Genomic DNA, 18,047 nt, shown 5'->3' on the forward strand with positions numbered 1-18,047 from the left:
TGCTTTATTCACCGAGGAAAGGCTAAGATGCAAAGATGGATTTTAGAAATTGATTTTTGGTTCTTCAGCGCAAAGTCACAAGTGTCCAATGAGGCCCCAGGCTGTCCTGTAAGGGACCTGACATTTAATCAAAAAATAAAGTCAGACAGTTTCTTGACATTGTGCCTTTTGACACGGTCAATAAAAACAATTTAAGCATTTTTCATAAAGACACACAAAGGTTGCACTGTGTGGTGTGGTTCTCTCCAGTTTTAGGTCTCAGACGCCCCGCTGGCGCTCTGAGCACTTTGACATAGAGACTTTGTGACAGAGCTGTTACATCTCACACTTTAGAGGGGCACAAAACTACTATTTATAAAAACTACTAGGCTATTTAATGCCCACTATACAAGCCTTCAGACTACACCAGACTGACATAGCTGTGACACACAGCTGCTTCCAGAGCCGAGTGGCCTGCTTTTTGGAGAGGCTGCCTTGTCGGGTGCAAAAACAATCTATAGAAACACAGTCTTAACGTTACACAGCGCTAAGCATTCTCATTTTATTACAGAATTATGTAGCTATTGCTATTGGTCCGAGATCAGTATTTTACAGCAGTTACGTTATCGTATAGTGTTGTTTAGTCTGGCTTAACAGATGTACATTGATATCTGATACCTGGCGCGTGAAAGACGCTCTGCTGTCGGGGTTTAGCGCCGCCCAGGACGGTTGTGATTGGTTTAAAGAAATGTCAACAAGCCAGAGCGTATTTTCCCCCTATACCAGAATAGATGGGTGGTATATATTACTCCAACGCTGACACAGCGCTGTGAAGATAGGTCTGGTACTCTTTGGTACTTGAATTGTATCACTAACTGAGGCCTAGTCCACACGTACGTCAGTATTTATTTTAAATTGTAGCTTTTTCTTTGCAGGTTTTTTTTCTTGAGATAATTTTTTTTGGGGCATTTTCGGCCTTTATTGACAGGACAGCTGAAGAGATGAAAGGGGAGAGAGAGGGGGAATGACACGCAGCAGGTCGGAGTCGAACCGGGCCTGCTGCGTCGAAGAGTCAACCTCTATATATGGGCTACCCGAGCACCCAGTTTTTTCTTTGCGTTTTGACCACACACACACACACACACACACACACACACACACACACACACACACACACACACACACACTGCGTTTAAGGTCACAGAAAAGGATCTTTTGGAAAACTCCTTCCCAGTGATTTCCAGAAACTTCTGAGTTTTTGTCCCGTAACGTCAGAGCATGCGCCACTATCTCCTTTCAAAGGCGTCACAAATGAGGTGACATTTCGGAGCGATGGGTTGTTAACTGGTCATAGCTTTTTTTTCAGGCTTCTGATTAGCCAACATGGCGTTACATCGGCGCCTGTTGGTTTGGCATGCTCTTGACAGTACTTTAATTGTTTTTTCATATTTTTTTAATTTTTGTGCTTGTGTGGACTGGATTTATTTTTATTTTTTTAACGGAGGGAAAAGCCTGTTTTAAAACCCCCCGTGTTGAAACCCAAAAGTCAGAGCTCTTTCCTCTTGAAACAAAACAGGATTTCTTTTGCCTTAAATTAGCTTTGAGTTGAGTGAAAGTGCTGCATAAGTTCAGGAAGTGTGAAGTGAAAGTTTATAAGGAAAGGAAATTTTAAGTTCCGAATATTTTTTTGTTTTGAGATAAGGATGCTTATTGTGCACAAGAACACCACCAGACCCACTAATCCAGAACATTTTAATAGTCTGCTTATTTTTGCTCATGTGGAACTTAATAAGTTATTAAGTTGTATACATAAAAACAACAACCCTATTTTAACAGGTTATTGTGTGTTTAACATGTAATATCTCACTCTGAAAAGTAAATATTAACTACAGCCTTCAGGAGAAGAACAAAAAAAAAAGATTGTCCCTCTGAAATTAAATGAAGTAAATATATAAAGTTGCAAGTGAGTTTTTGGAGTTGTCAGCTCAAAGGTTGTCACAGATGTCATCACATGTGGGAAATGTTCCGCCTGACACACACACACACACACACACACACACACACACACACACACACACACACACACACACACACACACACACACACACACACACACACTACGTGTAAAGTTTAAAGTACGCTGCACATCTGCTGTGTGTCACACGCTCTACGTGGCTGCAGCCGCTGGATTTATTACCACAGTGTTAATAGTTTAAACAGCCTGGATGTGAAGGGTTATAATATTTATAGTCATCTCTGATATGCTCTGATTGTTAATGTTGATTAGATTAGTTTTTGTCTTTACACAAATGCAGTACAAAGGTGAAATAATGCAATAAAATAAACAGAAAATGATGTTCACCTTGGAGTTTATCATCAATAACACTTCTTTTATCTCTGTTTATTTCAAATGGCATCAGGTATTTGATTTTTGAGGGGTTGTGATGGATGATTAACAGATAAGGAACCAAAAAAGACTTAATAATTCCCCCCCCTTGCATCTTTATAGGTTTATTACATTGTAGATGAATGAATTTAAACTTCGGAGTGTTCCATGTATTACAATAAGTAACTATTTGAATGCTGTGTGTTCCCCAGCAGGAAGTGGAGGGCTTCAAGAAGATCAACGTCATCAGTAAAGACGAGTTTGACACGCTCACCCCCAAAGTGCCCGTTGACCCCAACCAGGAAGTCCCGCCTCCTCTCATGCCAGGTGGGTTTGTGGAGCCGCTGCGAAGTCGGTTTCACACTAGCTGAGCTTCCTGTTTGCTGCATTTTAACCACACCTTTGATACATTTCTTAAATATCTCCTTTTCTTGCATCGTTTTCCTCAACCCGATTCTACCATGTTTGGGAAGAAAATGTGCATTCATTTGTTGTTTTATTTAATATGTTATATATATTTAATATGTTTAATTAATATAAATATATAAATATATAAATATATATATATATATATATATATATATATATATATATATATATATATAACAAACTTAAGACAATGACAACATATCAGACCGTTGCTACAGTCTGTTGAGAAAGTGTGCAGATTTCAGTCCTCACTTGAAGTACTTGAAGTACCCAAATGTAAGTACTTGGCCTTGAATGTTGGTGTCCAGCTGTCCAACAGTCAGTGAACTAGTTTGTTCTGGTTCTTTAGCCTTGGCAGGGCATGAATCACTTCCTGTTATTGAATTAGCTGCCACTTTGTTAACCACTAAATTATAATTTTTTTCTTTTGAGCTTGAAAATGATTGAAATATCTTTCTTTGAATGTTGCGGCAGCAGGAGGAGAGCAGGGAGGATATTTTCTTGAGATAGTCTGTGGTTTAATATATGCTATGTTTAATATATGCTATGTTTTAATATGTCTGTTTATTGGAGACCCATTTAAATTGCACCCTGGACTTCAGTGGATTTTATAAAGATAGGGCTGGATATTTGCACATTTCAGTCTTCACTTAAAAGCATTTGACCTAAAGAAGGTTTAGTTTTTAAGTGAGCTCTATAATTCTGCTGTCAAAGTGCGGAATCTACAAGAGCTTTCTTGGACCTCAGCATCACCTGTTACCGGTTTCATGGTATACCGCGGTTTGAAAAAGTCACAGTTTCAAAACCACTCAAATTCGCCGTCATATCGTTCCTGTGGTATGAGCAGTGTCGTCAAGGACAGAAAGTGCAGTTTAGAAATCCCTCCCCCTGTCAGTGTGCGTTTATCGGTGTTTTAAGCCCCCAACGTCTCCTTCCAGGCAGCGCTGCCGGGAAGGCACTAGGATTAGGCAACGGTTAGGGTTAGTTGCCTTGAAGTCGACGCTCGCAGCGCTACCTGGAAGGAGACATTGGGGGCTATAAAATAAGAAAAAAGAAGTGGATGTTTTTTACCCAGACATTTTAAAAATAACACATTGTAAAGCTGTCATTGCAATACCGTGATATTTATGCTGAAGGTTATACCGTCAGAATTTTACATGGGCCCACATGCATGTTGCATGTTGCGTAATCACAACAATGTTGAAAATGATCTCGTAGTGTGAGTGTTAATGGCGTCTTTTGTGTGTGAACAAGGTGTGGTGTCCGTCGACAGCGGCGCCGAGTTGGCCCACTCTCTGCCCACGTCGGTCCCGGAGTCGCCCGTCGCTCACCAACCCCGAACGCCCAGGACGCCTCGCACCCCCGGGCGCCAGGACCCCAACAAGACGCCCCGCTTCTACCCCGTCATGAAGGAGAGCGGCACCATCGACAGACAGGTGAGTCCTCTTCCTCGGTGTGCTGCGGAGCAAATCGACAGACCCACATCGTCTTCTCTTCCCAGGTCTGTCGTGGGAAAGAGGAGGCATGCTGCTGTTGTTGTGTTGGGCAGCAGCTGGGAAAGATTGCAACTGTAAGAATAAAAAAAAAAAAGTGTGGAATAAAGTGATTATCACCTGGTTTTATATGATACTGAAGTAAGTAGGCTTATAGTCTCGCTTTGCCAGGCCATCCACACGCTGCGACACGGAGGAGGGTCTGGCTAGTCCACGCAGCATTGCGGGATGGGAGGAAAGCATGCCCTGGTTTATTGGCATTTCTTTAAACCAAACACAATCGTGTTGGGCGGTGCTAAGCACCGAGCCACGGTGCCTCTGCAAAAATAGCCTCGTGAAGGAACTTCAAGGGTTGGAAAAGATGATCAACAGGATCCAGACAAACCTATTTCTGATAAACACAATTAAAGTGATGGTTCGGAGTAATTTCACCCTAGGGTCCTTTGCACCATGACCTCGAGCCAAACACCCCCCCCAGAAGCTTTTTTCACCTGGTTCGAACATTGTGAGTTAGCTAGAGTAGCGTTATCAGCTGAATAGCTTAGCGCAGGGGCTAACGGACCCACGTTTGTATCTCGTAAATTACTCCACTAATAATGCCCGAAATGATATCAAACGTCTACAAGTACAAATAGGTTATGTACTCATAAAACGATGGATTGGAAAGTTTGTAAGTACACCAGAAGTTCATGTAAATAACACTTGCCTGCTGGCTTCTGCTCTCTGCTGTTGTTGTTGCTGCTGTGAGACGAGTGCTTAGGGCCGTCTACAAATTACAACACCGAAAAGAGATGCAACAAAAATATTTATTAATTTAACTTTTTTTTTTAAGTAAGTGCTGTAGTATAACTAGCAGGAGACAAGTAATAATTGAGGTAAGTTTGGAGACATTACCTTATTTAATCATTGAATTAATAAATATTTTTGTTGTAACTCTTTTCGGTGTAGTAATTTGTAGACGGCCATAAGCACTCGTCTAACTGCAGGTAGCAGCAGCAGCAACAGCAGAGAGCTGAAGAGAGCAGGCAAGTGTTCATAAACTTCTGGTGTACTTACAAACTTTCCAATCCATCGTTTTATGAGAGCATAACCTATTTGTACTACTTGTAGACCTTTGGTATCATTTCGGGCATTATTAGTGGGGTCATTTACAAGATACAAACGTGGGTCCGTTAGCCCCTGCGCTAAGCTATTCAGCTGATAACGCTACTCTACGCTAACTCGCCCAGTGTTAGACCCAGGTGAAAAAAGCTTCTGGGGGGGTGTTTGGCTCGAGGTCATGATGCAAAGGACCCTAGGGTGAATTACTCCGAACCATCACTTTAATTATATTTTTTTCCTCCTCTAATTGTTGCTATTTTAGTAGTGAATTGCTAAATAATTTAACCTCTTCAGGCCTTTTAAAAAATTAAATAAGATGAGGAAAATGATGAGGATACACAAGTAGCCATTACTTCTTTTTTAAGGGTTCACAAGCCAAAAAGAAGCACTGATCTGGAAAACACTGACAATATGATTTTGGTTGTGATGAATTGTCTTTGGTCTAAAAAAAAAGAAAATTACGGTTGTAGCTATGAGACTATAGTTGAGAGATCTATCTATCTATCTATCTATCTATCTATCTATCTATCTATCTATCTATCTGTGAAACTATAACTTAAATGTACAATTCACTGATCTGCAGTTCAAATATTTGGTGAGTTGGTTTTAAGGCCTGGCGACACTTCACTGCTATCTGGTTGAAATCGTCCTGTTTTTGTTTGGACAGTTATTATTGACACTAGAGTCCAGACTGGAAACATCCTCTCTTTGCATTCCAGTACTGGCAGACGATGCCTTTTCTGTTGTTTGTTTTGCATATGTGGGTTGACATGGTTCCAAAGGGTTAAAACACCATTTGCAAATACGGCTCTGTTTTCACAAGTATGGGATGGTGTTTAAAGGCCTCATTTTATCATTTTAGATGCAAGCTCTGAGCAGTCGACTTACAAGAGGAGACGAAAAGTGCCTTCAAAATATAATTTAGACTTTGAAAACATTTTTTAATTTTTTATTTTTATTATCTCGCTTTCATTATATCCGACTCTGAATTATAATGAAATGAATGAAATGGATGCATCGCGGTGCGGACCTGGATGATTCTGAATCAGTGCAGTGACAGACCATAATCGATTATTGCCTTAATGATGATGCTTGTAGACTTTCCGTTCTCTGCCTTTTTTTTTTTTTTTGCCTTTTGTCTGTCGTCTGCCGTCTTTTTTTTTTTTTTAAGAGCATATACGATAAAAAGGGGACTATATATATATAAAAATGACTGCTTGAATTTGTTGATGAAAAACCATGTGTAGCAATATCTAATAATATTGAGTGGGTGACGCATGGTGATATCTATTTCGTTGACAGGATAATCCTAATCCAATGGGGACACCAGTGAAGAGTCTCACACCTTAATCTGTAGTGCAAACTCAGCTGGACTTATGCAGCCAGTTATCAGGGACACGCTGGAGCCAAAAGGTTAGAGATTTGAAGCCCTGTCCCGTCCTGGTAAACAGCTGTTGTTGTGATTTCCCGTTGCAGACGCCGAGGAAGAAGAAGACCCGCCACAGTTCGAACCCCCCTCAGGAAGCCCACATCGGCTGGGTGATGGACTCCCGTGAACACCGGCCGCGCTCTGCGTCCATCAGGTCCGACCACTCGTTTTCCTTCATGAGCGTAAAGCTGCTGCCTTTCACTCGATGTTTCAGTTATAAACTGGTAAAGCAGAAGGAGGACACACACTGGTCACTTCCTTTTTTGTCACTCTTGACAGCCTGTTCGCTACCCAGCATGCCTTTGTTGTGGTAGTTCTGCTTGACTTTAATGACCCTTTTATTCACTTCTCTGCATCAATACGCACAAACAAGGTGCTAAACTCCTTTTTACATAGCCACACATGGTATGAAGGACTCATTTTTTTTACCTGAGTCATTTAATATGTTGTGCAAGTACAGACAATCTGACCGCTGCACAGTGAACAATTCATAATTTATAAAAAGAATCAAATGTTGACCAGAATCACTCACCAAGTGGATAACTTTTGAGGGAAGTGCAACAGCATCACAATATCAAGTGTTTTCCAGTTTTTTTGCGTTGACAAAATCCCAATATTAACTGTAAATCCAGGTAGATCGTGATCATTTATATTTTAAAACATAAAAGCTTTTGAGCAACATCTTTACCATTTACTTACCATATTAATCATTTTGATAATGGTGCTTACTGGTGCTGCCCACCACAAGTTCAGTTAAGCTATCATTGTCACATATCTTCTTTGTTTTAACAAAGAGTCCAAAACCCCAAACAATTCAGTAATTAACTATTATATAAACTTTATTTATTTACGCATGTATGAAAGGAAGAAGAGCAGCACATGTTGAAGGGGCTCTGCGTTTTCCGTTGATAAATGACCGAAGATCTTCGGCTGGTCCACTCATTCATAATTCCAGCCGTACGATAAACAAATTATAAAAATTTGATCCGGCTTAATGAATACAATGATATAAAAATATTCCTTGATGGGATGGAGAGATTTTAAAAAGCAAGATTTAAAAAAAAAAAACATAACCTACTAGAAATCTTTTTCAAACACTGTGTCACTCCAACGTGTTCTGTCCTCCATCCTATTACAGCAGCTCCAACGCCTCTCCATCAGAAGGCGCTCCGCTGGCGGGGAGCTACGGCTGCACCCCCCAGTCCCTGCCGAAATTCTGGCATCCATCCCACGAGCTGCTGAGGGACAACGGCTTCACCCAGCAGGGATACCACAAGTACCTCCGGCGGTGCATTAACGGTACGGACGCAAAGTTCACCCACGTGCTCACACTTTTTTTCGACCTTTTTAAAAAGAAGTGTTTAGGCCGATTTATGGTCCTGCGGAGGCAGGACCATAAATCGGCGTACTCAATACTTCCGTAAGTGGCCTGAAGTTTATACTTGTGCGTTGGTGTGTGCGTCAATCTCTTTAACCGAATAGCAGGGCCGGCACGTGCGTGTGTGTATGCGTGGGGAGTGTGTGGTAGAGTGAGTGAGAGAGTGATGGTGATTAGCTTCGGAGCGAGTGCCGACTCTAGGGTCATAGTGAGAGAAACAAAGGGTCTCCCCTGTTCTTTCTGACCACGGTGGGAAATCTGGAGCAGGAAAAGATAACCCTCTCCTTGATCTCATGTTGTTTATGGAGGAGGAGAACCAGGAAATGAGTCGGGGGAACGCAACGCCAAGCCACGGCCGGGCTGCGCTACCGTGTGTCGCGAGGTGTAGTTAAATTTTTTGAGAGGTGCACGTCAGGCTACGGCGTAGCACAGGGGTTCCTCTGGGTCTTAAAGTCTAAAATTGTGATCTTTTTATCAGGTCTTAATTTTCCTACGTCCATGTAGCGCCAACTCTAATGCTCATTGAAAAGTATTTTTTCTTTCTTTCGCTCGTCCAAATATAATTCACTGTATATGTACAGATTATTACTTCTGTGACTCTGCATTTCGTTGTACTTTTATGTCGTGATAAAGGTCTTAAAAAGTCTTAAATTTGACTTAGTAAAACCTGCAGAAACCCTGGGCCGTAGGGTCTGTGTCTCCACGTACCTGCACACGTTGTCGATTAAACGCAGAAGCATAAGTCAGCCTTCAGATTGATGTAGACTGTGCAGGTGTTCGTAACCGTCTGTTGACCGCCTGTCGAGAACACACAGCTGGTCGGTGTGCTCTCCGCTGACTGAATCCACGGTGTTTTCAGAGAGGAAACGGTTGGGGATCGGCCAGTCTCAGGAGATGAACACTCTGTTCAGGTTCTGGTCCTTCTTCCTGAGGGACAACTTCAACAGGAAGATGTACGAGGAGTTTAAACTACGTGCGCTGGAGGACGCCAAAGAGAACTACAGGTGAGCAGGACATCACCGTGTTTAAATGATGAGCTCCGTTGCGAACAAATTTCTGTGCCTCAGGGTGGAAAGTGCAAAATCGCTGAGACGCTTTTCAGCTCTAAGGACATCCCCCATTCTCCCCCCTGCCCTCTGGAAAAAGATCCAGGACAATCAGATCCTGAACAAACTGAAAAATGCACAAACCCTCCTCTTGTCCATCTCCTCAATCTATAAGACTTATGTGCAATTAACCCCAAGATCTGTAAGTGCAGTAACCTCGTATATGTACAGTGCTGCTCATGAGTATAGGAACCCATGCTAAAGTTGACTAAAAAGAGGAATAAAAAAAATATCATCTTTTGGAAATTGATCTTAATGCCTTGATTAAAAAATGAGGAAAAATCCAACCTTTGAGAACACCAATTTTCTTTGTGAATGAATAATGTATCGTAAATAAATAAATGTTCTTCCTTAAAATACAGGGGGCATAAGTATACTTACCCCTATGTTAAATTCCCATAGAGGCAGGCAGATTTTTATTTTTAAAGGCCAGTTATTTCATGGATCCAGGATACTGTGCATCCTGATAAAGTTCCCTTGGCCTTTGGAATTAAAATAGCCCCCCCCCATCATCACATACCCTTCACCATACCTAGAGATTGGCATGGTTTGATTTCAGTTAGCCTAATAGCTGGTTTGATTTGCTTTGAGACTTATGGAAGGTACCCCATGCCAATCTCTAGCAGGGGTTTAGCAGGGGTTCCTATACTCATAAGCAGCACTGTATATAGTGCTACCTCATTGTGTTTGTTTATCTTGATTTTTTTATAAGGGGTGGGAAAGAAAATTTTATTTTAAGACTATCTTTTCCCTAGAATCTATTTTTTTTTTTTTTTTTTTTTTTCAACCAATGATTCACCTAAACATCTGTTTATACGCTACCGCCGACAGTGACTTCGTCATATCTGTTTTCAGCAAAACAGAGCGAAAGCAGAAAATCCATGACATGTTCTTCTTTACAAGTGAAAGAAATGTCAGACTGACAGACTGACAGACTGACATGTGACGTCATTCTTCTGAGAAAACAATTAGTTTTAAAGAAATGTCTCGTGATCTATTGTCTCTAGAAGTGTATCATTCAACTTTTGTTTTTGTTCAAGAGGCAAAAGAAAATCTCAATACTATCGAATCGCAATAAATGAAAATACAAAAATCAAATCGCCACCCATTTATCGTGAAAGAATCGAATCAGGACAAAAGCACATTGTCCCAGCCCTAATTTTTTTATATATTATACTATTTAAATGTTTATGTATTTTTTATTTATGAAGTCCTACAGAGAGCTGCTAAACTGTGTTTGGTTGTTGTGAAACGATGACAAGAAAGATCCTATCGATCGATCGATCGATCTATCTATCTATCTATCGATCTATCGATCGATCGATCGTAGTGCAGAGGGATCACCAGTTTTTACGGTTTAACCTGCAGAAAGTCTTACATTTGCAAAGGATTACCCACTCCTCTCTGTGTAAACTTGTCCAACTGCTGGGCTCCTGATCCCTCAGTGTGCGCCTGCCGCGCTCTAACACTGTTGTGTATCTGCCAGGAACTTGCCTGCCAAACGCACATTCCTGTGTACATAAGCGGACTGGTTGAAGTGGGAGTTTGAGGGCGTGTGAGCACTGCCACTGTAACAAGCTGTAACTGAAACGGCTGTTAGCTCAGCAGCTCACCTCGGCTTAATAAAACTGGCCGACCTGGTTCCTCTGTCAGCCCCATTAAAGCTATTAATAATCCGTGAGACAAAGTTTTTGTTGGAGGCCCGATAGTTGCTACGCTACAGATACGCTTACAGGGCAGCAGTTACATCACACAACATCATGTCCATGTAAATCCACTTGTGTGTAGAAGCCCAGTGTCCTTTTGTTTGCTCGGCTCTGTGGTCAGAGTGCAGGTAAATATTTGTCTCCCCTCCCTCCCCCCTCCCTCCCCTCTCCTGCAGGTACGGACTGGAGTGTCTCTTCAGATACTACAGCTACGGTTTGGAGAAGAGATTCAGGTTGGATCTGTTCAAGGACTTTCAAGAAGAGACCCTCAGGGACTTTGAGAGAGGTAATTAACACCAGAAAGTAACCAAAATGTACCCAAACTTCCCCGGGGACTTTTACCGATTTACCAAGATTTTCAGCAGAAAGTTTCAGTATGGAAAACACAAACTGGGTTTTTCCAAAGTGTGATATAGTTTTTCATAAAATATTTTGACCATAGGGAATTTTAACTTCACACTAAGCCATGAAGCAACATAGTAGTTAAATTATAATTATTTTTATTGCATTATTTTTTTAATTTCTTTTATTTATATTTTTTAGTTGGTACATGACAGCAAGAACATGTAAGTTACAAGTGTAAACGCTACTACAAGACATGTAAGAAATAAAAGATATGTTAAATAAATCAAATAAAAGTAGCACATACAGAAGTGAGAGATTCAGTAGTAGTATAGTATGATAGCAGTAGTATAATATAGTTGTGAGCAGAGATATATATATATATATATATATATATATATACGCACGCACTTGAACAAAATCTTAAGACCGGGAGAAAGATTGCAAGTTTTCCGCATTTCGCGCTAGTGGATCATAACCGGGTTGTAAATACTGCTTCAAAATACCAAAAGAAGAAACGGGAGGAAGAGACAAAAAATAGAGAGTAGGCAATTTATTGAAAACTGCATTTAAACTTCAACGGGCTGTTCATCTGCTGATCAAAAGATTTTGTTCAAGAGTGTATATGGACATTAAGTGTTTATTAACATCTTTGTTTACAACTATAACTCCTCATATTAAGCATTCTTTACTGGTGCATTAAACCAGGGGTCCCCATCCAGTGGGCTGGGAGGATTCGATATGATTCAGCAATAATAATCATACCATTATAGGCTGAAATATATCCTATAATAACATTGAACTTGCCTCGGTCCGTCTGTGCTCCACCTTTCCTCGCGCACACAAGACCTGCGAGGGTCATGAGTCGGCCACCACCTGATGACCTACTGGACGTGCGTGTTGCTGCAGAGTTGCAGCTCTGCCCGCCTTCTGGATCGAAGCTGAATATCCTACAATGGCCCCAGAGGCACTAAAAAAAAAGGTTGCTTCCATTTCTAAAATCATTGCAAAGTTTTTTTGCAATACGTGCAACAGAAACTAAATTGACATAGGACATAAGGAACACACTGTTTAGGTTTTTAATTCTCTTAAAATGTGAGCGGACAAATATGCTTGCTTTATGCAAATGTTTGTTATTATTATTCTTGCAACAATCCAAAACAATGACAATGACTCCAGAGTAACCTTAAAGGTACTGTCCGCTCAAAATATTTGCTGAAAGCATAACATGGCAAACTCAAGCCCATCAAGCTACAACAGACGGGCACATTGACCTGAATGGAACACCACTTAGTAATAGTAACACAATGTAGTGTCCCACTTTACACGTAGAACGGTAGCAGCTCAACACAAAACAATGGAGCTCGTGCATTACAGCAACCGCTAAATGTAACAATGTCATTGTGTTTGACCTCATGTGGGAAAATAAAGGCTCCCAAAACATCCCCCTTCTACTAAGTGGGATCAAAACGGGCTGATACAAAAAAAAAAAGCAATAGATAAAGTGTGAGAGAAACTGTGATGGCTGGGTGGAGGCAGTGCATATATGCTCCGTTGGTGTCCTGGCCGCTGCATGTCATGTTGCGTGCACTAACAGCGCTCAGTGCGCTGACTTCAAGCACGCGTCGGCCAAACGCCCCTCCTCTATCTTCATAACAGTCGAAGCACGCGACCGAAGTTCCCACTATGGGTCAAGATAATGTGCTGTGACCCCGAGGTAACTGATCACTGAGAGAAATCTCCGGTGAGTGCAGCGCTGCATCGCCTTCTGATTTCCCAAACTACGGATCGGCTCGGGGGACCACATTACAGAACGCGTGTGTGCGTGCATTAATCGCGCGTCAAGGAAATCAGCGCCGTTAAAAGAACTTTTTCTTATCGCGTTCCTTTTGACAGCCCTAAGGACACATAATCAAACACGCAACTGTTTCTACAATAGTTTCAGATGAATGAGTTCTAGTTGTAAACAAACATTAATTTAACACTTGTGAACACAAATGTCCTTTTTATATCTGTGTGTTGCAAGCCATTTATTAATTGTTAATATGCAGCTTATGAATGCTAAATAATACCCCTATTTGTCCTGTAAATCTGCTTGAACCGGCTTAAAAGTTCACTTTGCAGATTTCCCCCCTCTAAGCCGAATGCGTTAAAAGAGGAAAAAAAGCATTAAAGTCGATTTCTCAAACGCTTTCAACACCGAGTGACTCAGTGAAGCAGAAGGGAGGATTGCCAGTAAAACCACTTATTTCCAGCTGAGTTGTTTTGGTGTTCAGTAAGGCCTTTCCCATTCAAGCCGGATGAGTCAGGAGAGATGTGGCACACTGACCAGCAAATGTCCGGCCGCAGTCACATGCCAGACTCTGGACTTAATTTCAGTGTCCAAGGAGTTTGAATTTGAAATTTGATAAATAAAGCCTTTAATCAGCTCAGCTTCTCTGTATACAGTACAAGTGATATGGCTTCAGTGTGTTCACATCCATGTCTACATGTATTGTGTAATGTATGGTGGGTGGTGATGGCGCAGTGGATATGACACATGCCTTTGGTGTGGGAGATCTCAACCTCTGACATATGTAGCAATTGTAGGTCGCTTTGGATCAAAGCGTTACATTACATGTAATGTAACGTACACTGAGCCGAGCCGTACCATACAGTGGAAACGTGGCATAAAGAGGGATTGTTTTGTTTACACCCAAAAATGTTATTTATAAAATCGGCCAATCAGATTAAAAGATTTGTACCCACATTTGATGTTCCCATATACCCCAAAAAGTTGCTGCATTTCTACTGCAGAGGATGCTCATTACAGCCGTTCACAGTATACAAAGGTCCAGTTGTGTCCCATGGTCAAGGGGAAACAACATTGCGCTCAACCAAAGACAAAATTATATTAAGTGAAGAGAAAGTTTCCGGGCAAATGTGGACTGCTGATTGTGTATGCCAGCACTTGCATTGGAAGTAGCATTTGACAATGACCTGTGTATTTTTTAGGGATGCACCGAATCCAGGATTCGGCTTCGGCCGAATATTGAGCGTTTTGACGGGGTTCGGTTTCTGCCGAACCTTAGAATTCTTTTTCCAACAAACCGAACCCTACGCTTGCACTACACGCGCTACGCTGGTCGCCGTAATGGCGGCGCCGTTGATTACGGGAAGGTGTTTACGTAGCTGGAGCGTTCAATGCAGTAGGCTGTGATAAAGTGGAAATGGAACTCGTGAGCAGAAAAAGTTGTCTGGCAGTACTTTCAGTCAAAAGAAGGCCATTCAAGTCCAGCTACATGTTCAATTTGCAATGAAGATTTGTCTTGTGGTGGCGAGAACCCTAAACAATACACAAAATGGCCGCCTGTTAAAACATTTGATATGAAACATTCCAAAGAATACGAGTTGTGCATGAAGGAATCTCCAGACAGCAGCCAAAATGCAGCAACTTCAGGTACGGCAAAGGAAGGACAGTCACAGCTAAAAACTTGTTAACCAGACGACCATTACCAGCTTTGAAAAATACACTGCTGTGGACGTTGTTTACTTCATGAATGTGTTTACTGTGTTAATGGACTGAGGATGGGAGGAGAATTCGGTTTCGGATTCGGCTGAATCTTAACCAGTGGATTCGGTATTCTGCCAAACCCCAAAAAATCTGGATTCGGTGGATCCCTAGTATTTTTACTAAACCAGTTTTGCGTTGTGCCGTTTCTTCCTCCAGGTCAGCTGTATGGACTGGAGAAGTTCTGGGCCTTCCTAAAATACTCTAAGATAAAGAACCAGCCCATCGACCCAAAGCTGAAGGAACACCTCTCCCAGTTCAAGAACCTGGAGGACTTCAGGGTGGTGGTGAGTCTCCATGGCTCCTATGGACAAAACTAGGGCTCAACCATTCGGGGAGGGGAAATGGAATTGTGATTTTCTGCCAGATGCTGCGATTCATTTTTTTTTGTAGTTTAGCTAAAGTTCAATATCCACTGTGTAACTGATCAAACATGTGAGGCACCATTAAAACTGCTCTCTCTCGACAGACAGACAGTTCCAATAAAAAATATCTGTACTTTTCCTGTAAACTGAAATTTCTGATCTGCCTCAGTTCAATAGCAGCGTCTCCATATGGCACCTTCTACCACCATGTTAAATACTATTATTATTTTGTATTAAAGTAATACAAAATAAATTAAAAATCCACTGAAAATAGGACATTTCTGTGAACAATCTGTGATATGTAACATTATTCCAGCATTCATCTTACGAAACAGTCAATTTAATGATAAAAAGAGGAATAAAAAATGTTAGACCGAACATTCAACTAAATACTGCACATTCGATTGATCGCGGTCTACACGATTAGCTTATTGGTCCAGTGTTGCTGTCAATGGGTACAAACGTATACCTTTTTTGAACAAATTTGGGGCGTGGGCTGCAGATCACCGGGCTAGAAGCAGGCTAGAGAGTTTTTATTTTGTTTTTTTAACACTGCCTGATTGGTCTGTCTTTATGTACTGACCTCTGACCTGTTTGCCCGCAGCCCCCGATGGGAGAGGAGGGAGGCAGGAGGAGACGTCTCTCGTCCTCGGCAGGGGATGAGGGGAGGCGTCGGCGACATCCTTCCAACACTACCTCAAAGCCCACGCAGGCCTCCAAACCCTCCGCCTCCACCGCTGCCGCCGCACACAACACAGCCAAAGATAACGGCCAGAAAACAGCCACCGCTCAGGGGAAGAAGCCCGGGTCTGGAGCCGGGAAGAAGGAAAGCGCTGCGCCAAATAAATGAAGCTCGCTCCTGTAGGCGCGAGTCTGGATAGAAGAGAGAGAGAGAGAGAGAGCGAGAGAGCGAGAGAGCGAAGCGGCGGCGGCTGCAGCTCTGAGATCCGCGTTGGTTCTTTTCAACGGCAAACCGTTTTGGGTATGAGGGATTGAGCGTGGTTGACTTAATTTGATTGTTTTTATCTGTGCATTTCATTTTAAAGCAAGCAAGCAAGCATAGGCAGTGACAGCTCATAACGTTTACAAAAAAAAAAGCAAAAAAATGCATTCCCTGCATTTTGCCTTTTTATTCTCTCCGATGCCAAAACTGATCCCAACCTGTAAAGAGCTCTGGCCTGTATGGAGCTCTCAGCCTGTTGAACTGTGATTCTAGTTTGCCAAGATAAGAGATAAAGCAGATAGTCTTGTGTGCCTTCATCTAATTCACCAGGAAGGGGAAGGGCGACCAGAGACAAAATAGTCCAAATTTCAGTCCTCCCAATTGATCTTTTTTTTTTTTTTTTTTATGTTTTTAAAACTGACACCACTTGCAGGTTTTTTTCTTATTTTAAATTTTTTTTCTTACAATGACAATCAGGTTGACAAGCTGCAGTCATAAATTTGTGAAGGACCGACCCCGAGGCTGCTCCTCACTAACAGGTGTTCCCTGATGTTTTGACCCATGACGCCATCACAGCTAAACATATATATCATGTTGGTTTTTTAAATCAAACCCGCAGGAATAATGACGCATTCATGCATTTATGTGGGACACTTGACTTTTAAGTTCCGTTTTACAGTCAGAGGTAGTATAATTTATTGTTTTATTTTTGTTTTTGTTTTTACTTGATTTGATGAAATAGTCTTAGGTAATCATCGCAGTCTCTAATGGCTTTTTTTGCTATTGAATATTATAAGAAAGAGAAATGTTTCTGCTGGAATTTTGGGTGTGAGCTAGCATCATCAAACTACAGTATATTTTAGCTTGAAGTTGACTTCATATTACGTTTGAGGCTTTGTGCTCTAGAGCACTTAAATAATTAACTTTCCTTTACTTCATCGATGGACTTGGAGAGGTTTTTAGAGTTGAGTTTAAAAAAAAAAAATGTAAATACTATAAAAAATCATTTGCTATTCAATTATTCTTTTTGATTTTAAGAATTGATTTGTTTTATCGGTAGTGTGGTTTTGAGTGTGTTTTAGGATAAAGCAATGCATGCTAATGCCACAGTCTTGAATTGTAAAATGCAAAAAAATATAAAATAACAGTTGATTGTATTAACTTGTGTTTGTGTGATCTGTCCTGTTTACTCTGCACATTTCTCTCTCTTTTTGGTATCTTCTTGTGTTGCCGAGGGTGACACACTGAGCCTGATGAGCAGGTTTTTGTTCCTAACAACACTTATCTCAATCAACTGTAAATTGAAAGCAATTTTCCACTGAATGCATTTCAACACTTAGCCCTTCTAACAGAGTAAACCGATATGAGGAAAATGTGTTTACATAAAGTGTGCAAATAGCACTCAGATAACAGCTGAATAAAAAGGGCAACACTGGGGAAATGGAGAAGGTGTAAGGTTAAAAAACAAAGCCAACCAACCAACGATATAACATTTGTGATCATTTATTGTATCTGAAATGCATATTCTAGCCTAGAAATGCCTTAATCTGCTCATATGATCATAGTTCAATACCATTAGGTAAGAGATATAACCCTTCAGTACATATTTAAAGAAGTCTAAGAAATGTAAGTCTAAATAGCTGCGTTATTTTATTTTTTATTACAAGTTTTTGGCACTTGGTTTGTGACACTACGGGTCCCGATGGAGGGACAAAAACCATCGTCGGTCCTCAAATTAAGATCATGGATGTATTGTGAGACGGGTAGGCGTGTGTTTTGCTGCCTTCAGGTGTGGCTCGTAAAACCCCTCTGAGTGAGTAGTGGATCTGAATGGGACGGT

At 41.3% G+C, this 18,047-nt stretch overlaps 1 protein-coding gene across 9 annotated transcripts in view; it reads left to right on the plus strand.

The window, feature by feature from the left end:
* Nucleotides 1-17,364, plus strand: part of larp1b (La ribonucleoprotein 1B) — a 41,544-nt gene extending 24,180 nt beyond the window's left edge. For 6 of the 9 annotated variants that reach the window (XM_039785523.1, XM_039785530.1, XM_039785527.1 and 3 more), the window contains 8 exons: nt 2,578-2,692; nt 4,049-4,230; nt 6,865-6,971; nt 7,956-8,116; nt 9,055-9,199; nt 11,184-11,293; nt 15,059-15,186; nt 15,869-17,364. In XM_039785523.1, coding sequence (XP_039641457.1) covers nt 2,578-2,692; nt 4,049-4,230; nt 6,865-6,971; nt 7,956-8,116; nt 9,055-9,199; nt 11,184-11,293; nt 15,059-15,186; nt 15,869-16,114 — 1,194 coding nt within the window. In that variant the 3' untranslated portion in view covers nt 16,115-17,364. The remainder of the gene's footprint in view (nt 1-2,577; nt 2,693-4,048; nt 4,231-6,864; nt 6,972-7,955; nt 8,117-9,054; nt 9,200-11,183; nt 11,294-15,058; nt 15,187-15,868) is intronic. The other 3 variants (XM_039785531.1, XM_039785524.1, XM_039785528.1) reach the window with 1 other exon arrangement.
* The last annotated feature ends 683 nt before the right edge of the window (nt 17,365-18,047 follow it).

Source organism: Perca fluviatilis, chromosome 20 (assembly GCF_010015445.1).
Source record: "Perca fluviatilis chromosome 20, GENO_Pfluv_1.0, whole genome shotgun sequence".
Classification (NCBI taxonomy): domain Eukaryota; kingdom Metazoa; phylum Chordata; class Actinopteri; order Perciformes; family Percidae; genus Perca; species Perca fluviatilis.